This window comes from Heteronotia binoei, chromosome 10, assembly GCF_032191835.1.
Source record: "Heteronotia binoei isolate CCM8104 ecotype False Entrance Well chromosome 10, APGP_CSIRO_Hbin_v1, whole genome shotgun sequence".
Lineage (NCBI taxonomy): Eukaryota > Metazoa > Chordata > Lepidosauria > Squamata > Gekkonidae > Heteronotia > Heteronotia binoei.
The window spans coordinates 69711528-69717950 of record NC_083232.1 but is presented as its reverse complement, the minus strand read 5'-3'; the positions used below and the strand labels follow the sequence as shown (position 1 = coordinate 69717950).

The following is a 6423-nucleotide window of genomic DNA, read 5'->3' as shown; positions in this document are numbered from 1 at the left end:
GCCTCTACGCCCCGGTCTGCGCCTGCGCACTTGGCCGTGATCTGGTTAAGACAACCGGAAACGACTCTTTCTCTCCTTTTTCCGGTCGGCTCGTGGGGTGGCCATCATGGTGAGCGCGAGCGTGGCTGAGGCCTACCTTGTGGAGCTTTTCCTTCGCGGTTTTCGGAGCGGGAGAAGGAAGGGGAAAGGGTTCTTCATGAGATGGGGGTGCGGGGCGATGGATACGGCGGCGAGCAGAAGGAGGGACGGGGAAATACGGGTCGTCTCAGGAGCACGTGAGGAAGCTCTTTCGCTGCGCCTGAGATGAGAACTGGGTGGCAGGTCCTGTTGGGGGGGGGGGTATGATGCAGAGGGTCAGTCGAGGAAGGTTGGAGATGCTGGCGACCTTTGACCCTCGCTTTACGCGCTCACTGAGACTATGCCGTGGCCGGGGGCTCCTCTGCCGCTCCCAGCTCCACCCTGACGGGTGGTAGCTCGTTGCGGGCTTTGAAACGGAGAGAGCCGGATTTAAACACACATAACAGCGTCGAAATGCTGAAGGCCTTTGGGCAATGCATCTCCCATTCATTCATTCGCAGATTCGGGCCTCGTATGCACCCTTCAGATTTTCTCTGTATGATCGAAGAAGCTCAGATCAGCTCCTCTCTTTTTTATCATAACTTTCTGAAGTAGGTTAGCCTGAATGTGACTGATGTAAGGTTCCCCGGTGACCTCGTACAAAGGATTTGCAGGCATTCTTCGCGGGCCGTTGGTAGCAATAGCATTGATAGGGTATAATGTGCTGTGGTGGAAAAGATCGCATTGGGGGAGAGGTAGATAGCCAGACCGTCTTCCCCTCCCCCCCCCCATGTCATCCTCTCATTCTGACTGTGCTGGGCAGCTGTTCTCTCCAAGTGAAAAGGGTGCATTACAGTCTAGTCCTGAGTAGAATTAAGTTTCTGAGCCCACTGACTTCGGTTAAGAGGGTATAACTTTGCTTAATATTGCACCATTAGCAGTTAAAGTCACTGAAGAACAACACACTTCACATTACATGCATCTAATGCAAAAGGACCTGTTTTCCAATCATTGCAGTAGATAACTTAAATATATCAGTAGGTCTTTGCTCTTGTTACTAAGCACATAGCAGTGTTTGTCTCCTTTGTGCCTTCATGAGCCATTATAGTTTAATAATAGCTAAAAGTTTGGCTACAGTCTGTGAGATCTGGATTCAGATTCCCATTCTGCTGTGAAGCTCACTGGGGAGAACTTGGGCCAATCACATTTAGCCTGAGCTCCTTCAAAGGTGAGCTCTTTGGAGAGATTAAACATATGCTAGATATATAAATTTCATTAAACTTGTTACTTTTTGGAGTTCAGGTTATCCATTTCAGGAAATTCTACTTTTAATGTTTTGTGCTGCTTCAGGCCCACTGTTTTTCAATGTTGGTGTGGTCAAAGTTAATAGAATTCTGATATGTGGCTTGTGATATGAGACTTGAAAAATTATGTTCTATCCCATTAAGGTGTTCAAACGCTATGTGGAGATTGGTCGAGTGGCCTATATTTCCTTTGGGCCTCATGCGGGCAAACTGGTAGCAATTGTGGATGTTATCGATCAGAACAGGGTAAGTTTGGAGTGCTTCAGGATTAGAGAGGACACTGCTGTCTGTTTTCCTAATAACCCATCTTCTTGTTTTTCCTCTTTCGGTTGTTTATGTTTATACTTGATCTTTTTTGTTAGATGTGTTTTAGCTTATATTGGTAGGCTTGTGATGCCCCAGAAACTGACTCAGTTCTATACACCAGTTTAGCTGATATTGATCTCTTTTGTAGCAGCAGTTACTTGTCTCGGCTAGGCATAGCTTATGGCATTGAGAATGTATAAAGTTCCTTTAGCATGGTAGTTTTAGTATAAATAAACTTGCAGACCATGTATATAGTCTACCTCCCTTTCAACAGCTTCTTCACTGCCTAATCTCACTAGCTCAGGAGGACAGTATTTCTTTTTCCAGACCTGTTCTACAAATGTAAGACTCAAAAACAGAACCATAAGAATTCTTATATCAGACCACATTCTTAGTTGAATGGTTGTTTTTATTATTTTTAAAACATTCATGTTGGTGTTCTGGTTTGTGTCATTGGCGTTTTATGAGGAGGGGTGGCAAGGGAAGTTATGTGGGCTTTAAGGTGATGCTTGTCTTTTGTAGCAGTGGAAACCAGATGAGGATTGAGGGAGATAAAAGGAAAGGGGGATACTGCCGTATTTAAAAACTAGTGGTTCTGAACTTCCTGTAGGTTGACTTAGAATAATTTAGTTTTTTTTTTTCTGTTGAAGAGAGGGCAAGGATTGTCTGGTATAATGTTGAGAATCTAATCAGTTTTATCCTCCCCATCTCCAGGCATTGGTAGATGGTCCCTGCAGTGGGGTCAGAAGACAGGCTATGCCGTTCAAGTGCATGCAACTGACTGACTTCGTTCTCAAGTTCCCTCATAGGTTAGTTACCCTGGTAGCATAAAGTCAATCTCTTTAAGTTGGCCCGATACTGACTTGCTTACATTATAATCACTGCTGTGGAATAAATTATATGGTTTATGTTCTGTCCTGTCACAGGGCATTTTGTAATGTTTTAAGATTTTATATGTCTAAAATTAATGCTGATAGAATATTTTAGAAAATAGCAAAAGTCTTTTCAGGGCATCAGCCTGAAAATTGTTCTGATACAATTATTATCCAGTATTTTATGTTCAGTTTTCAAAGCAAAATGTTATTGTGGTTAAAACCAGTGTTAATATGTTATCCCAACTGGAGTGGGTAAATACATGGCCAATTGAATGCAGCCAGAAACCTGTCTCCGAATTTGAGTTAAAGATCCCAGTTTGAAAGCAGGTCTTAACACGTTGCGTATGCCAGGGAACACCTCAAACTGATAATGTGTTTAGAGTTTTTTTGAGAAGCATCGCTGGGTCCATTGAGATGGGCTGATGTGATGCAGTTGTGTCTGCTTAGAGACCTGTAATGTGACGTAATTGTAGATGGAAGGATAGCATTTAATGAAGAAATTGGTCACTATCAACTGCCATTTTATTGCTACTTTAAAAAAGTAAACTGGAGAGATTAAAGCAATGTGTTTTAGTGCCTGACATAATTGAATTTTTGAGACTGATTTGTAAATTGAAACCAGAAGCCTCTCTCTACAATAACAAATGTGTGTCTTTTTAAAAAAATCTAGTGCTCGCCAGAAGTTTGTGCGTCTTGCCTGGGAGAAAGAAAATATTAATGAGAAATGGAAAGCCACAAGATGGGCACAGAAAATTGAGGCCAGGAAGAAGGTATGCTTTAAAAATAGCATAAAATAACACTGTTGAGAACTAAATTGTTGCTGAGTTAGCTGCTCGGGCAACTAAAAGTATGCAGTTCACTTCAGGAGTACAACAAAAAGTTATTGCTGTATTATATTTTGACTGCTTTTCAGCCAAAGTGGTCTCCCAAAGTAACTGATATGAACTAAATGCACACCCACCCAAACTCATGACAGTTCCATTAAAAATGTTCTCAGGAAGGGGATTCTTAGGTGGTTGCTTCCTGCCTTCCATTTGTTAAGCTTATCAGTGACAATCATAACTTGGAGGATAAAAGCTTTACCCTATAATAATGCGATTCATTCACTATAGAGAGGTGCCTGAGTCTTTCTTCATGTCCTCCACAATGGCAGTAGATGAAAATATTCTGCAGCTAAAGCCATTTGCTTTTGATGTGCTGGCTCTTTGGAGCCCTTTATAACACGTGGTGCTTGAATTTCCAGGAAAAGCACTACTTCAATGCTACACATTCAGGGACACTTTAATGCTCTTTATGGTGTAACTGATAGGGCTTGTGTCTATACTAGATGAGTCTTGTGTCTATACTGTTCTTAAAAGCTTTTTGTGTATGACAGCAACATTACACAGCAGTTAGAAGATAATAGAAACAATAGCATCAGTGGTAGCGGCCATAGAACATGCTGTATTAAAATTATGCATTTGCTGCTGTTTGTATTATAATTGTTAAAAACAGTTAGTTTTAACCTATGTTAACTCACTGGGGCAGATTTTAAATTGTAGGCTTTAGCTTGAAGTGAAGACGTTCCTTTTGATAGTCATTTTTGCTTTATGGTGGTGGTGAAAAAGGAGGGAATCAAAGATGACCATCATCCTAACAATAATTAGTGCTACAGTATCGAAGACACTGACATAACCTTTCTGGTACATTTCTTTATAATATTCAGACAGAAATGGTCAAGTAAAAAAAACATTAATGGAGAGGAGAACTCTACATAAATTTTCTTCACCCCTTCAGAAGAATGCCCCAAATGTTAATTAGGATGAGTGAGATTGATGTCTGTCTTGTTGGGTTCAAAACCACTGTCTTCAAACTCTGTGACAGCAGCTTACTTTGTAAAAATGCTTAAAGTTCTTACAAATTAAATTTAAATTTTGTTCATTTTTTAATATCTTCCCGTAGAAAGCCAAGATGACAGATTTTGATCGTTACAAGGTCATGAAGGCCAAGAAAATGGTGAGTAAACTGCATATAAATTACAAAAAACAATGCAGGATCTACTGATTGTCTGTCTTTGTTCTTGGAGTGTGGTTTATCTTCCAGTGTCACTTTTTATTTTCAAATGTACAGTCTTGGGGCTAGTTCTGGGGTGGCCAAACTTGCTTAATGTAAGAGGCACATAGCATAAATGTCAGATGTTTGATAGCCACAAGACTTGAACGTCAGATGTTTGAGAGCCACGAGACAGGAAAGAAAGAAAATAGAGCGGAGGAAAAGAGATGTGGAAAGAAAGCAACTTTAACTTTGCATGCATTCTCCAAGCCAGCCAACATGGCAGTGGGGGCTTTGAGAGCCACACATGTGGCTCCTGAGCCACAGTTTGGCCACCCCTGGGCTACTTCTTTTGCTTACTTTTCCATGTGTTCATCTATATGTGCCCCTGTAATTATGTGAAGAAACAAAAGTGTTAACTTGCAGTATATATATACATGAGTATAGCCAGTGCACAATGTAATAATAGGAATTCCTGCAGCTTTCCCTGCTTGCATCCCAGTTTAATCTTCTGTATGTCCATGTGACTGCAAGCATGTATGTTTTCCAGCCCCTAGAAAAGCAGATAGTCATCAAACAGCAAAACAAAATGAAATATGCAGCTTGTTATCCCTCAAACTCCTTAAAATTTGTTAACCTGTTTTTCTTTAATACAAACTTGATTCCTGCCTAGTTCGCAAGGCATTTTGAATTTATCCTGAGGAAAATGTTCCTTGAGCTTTCGTGATCCAGTCATTAGTGCAGGGGCTGGATGATATAAAATCTTCTGAGGGTAGTGGTGAAATTCTTAAACCTTTTGGATGTGTATGTCAAAAGGGCTAGACATTGCCATCTTTTCTCTCAGCTGCCACAACCATAAGTGACATCCATTTCTACTTGGTAGGCTGGTGTGTGTGTGTGTGTTATAGTATTATGCAAGAAAAGATTGTTCATTTTTAATAGTGATGATGTATCCTTAACACTATTTGAACGAAGTTGCAATTGCACTTGATGGGAGCATTTGGTAGCTTCACGTTCCATCAACTCATCAGATCCTTGAGCTATTATAGTCTTTGTTTTTTCTGCTCAGCCAAGAGAGCTAGAAGCTTAAAAATGAAACCTGAAATCCCTCATTTATTTATGGAGTACATTTTTACCTTGCCTTTTAATTATAAAGAAAGCCTGTGTGATGTAGTGGTTAGATTCAAATTCCCCACTCTGCTTATGGAAGCTTGCTTAGTGACCTTGGGGGCAAGTCATCCACCCCTTGGCCTAACCTTTTCATAGGTTGGTTGTGTAAATAAAATGGAGGAGATAATGCTGTAAGCTGTTTTGGAGTCCTCATTTCAGAAAGATAATATAAATAAATTTTTAACAAACCCTCAGGGCAGCTTACATATTCTTTCAAAAGCCCAGATGCAAACAATAAGGATAATTAAATAATCTTCACTTCTTTTGCTTTTAAAAATCAAATTTGTTTGTTACAGAGAAACAGGATCATCAAGCATGAAGTCAAGAAGCTTCAGAAGGCCACTGCTGCTGCTCCCAAAAAAGCATAAACTGTCTGCAGTCAAATAAACTTCATTTATATACACCTACTATGATGACTTGTGTATTTTTACATTGCTTTTACCAAACTACCTAATAAATAAAATACTATCTTTGAACTGCAACTGAACAAAAACTCCCATTTTGCTGCTTCTAAATACATTTAGTTCCAAAATGGAGAATTTGGCTTAAACACAATCACATGAAATTGTTTTGAGACTGTTAAAGGGACCATGTGTGATTTAGGGAAAGTTTAGTGCTGGCAAATCCCATTGAAGCATAATGGTGCTTATACATGTAATGCTGTGCTTATATCCTATTGA

At 40.1% G+C, this 6423-nt stretch overlaps 1 protein-coding gene across 2 annotated transcripts; it reads left to right on the top strand.

Annotated features, from left to right (window-relative positions):
• RPL14 (ribosomal protein L14) lies at positions 1-6151 on the top strand. Of its 2 annotated transcripts, XM_060248852.1 has the most exons (6): positions 1-109; positions 1506-1607; positions 2382-2476; positions 3213-3312; positions 4484-4537; positions 6040-6151. In XM_060248852.1, exons 1-6 carry the CDS (start codon positions 107-109, stop codon positions 6109-6111), a joined length of 426 nt encoding a protein of 141 aa, XP_060104835.1. In that variant the 5' UTR covers positions 1-106; the 3' UTR covers positions 6112-6151. The 2 variants fall into 2 exon arrangements, with proteins under 2 accessions (XP_060104835.1, XP_060104834.1); XM_060248851.1 differs by lacking the exon at positions 1-109 and having other exon boundaries at positions 1367-1607.
• The last annotated feature ends 272 nt before the right edge of the window (positions 6152-6423 follow it).

Coding starts and splice junctions, on each gene's coding strand:
- RPL14 (XM_060248851.1), top strand. CDS start 1,488: ATGTTCTATCCCATTAAGGTGTTCAAACGCTATGTGGAGATTGGTCGA. Junction 1,608..2,381: donor ATGTTATCGATCAGAACAGG/GTAAGTTTGGAG, acceptor CCCCATCTCCAG/GCATTGGTAGATGGTCCCTG. Junction 3,313..4,483: donor AAATTGAGGCCAGGAAGAAG/GTATGCTTTAAA, acceptor ATCTTCCCGTAG/AAAGCCAAGATGACAGATTT.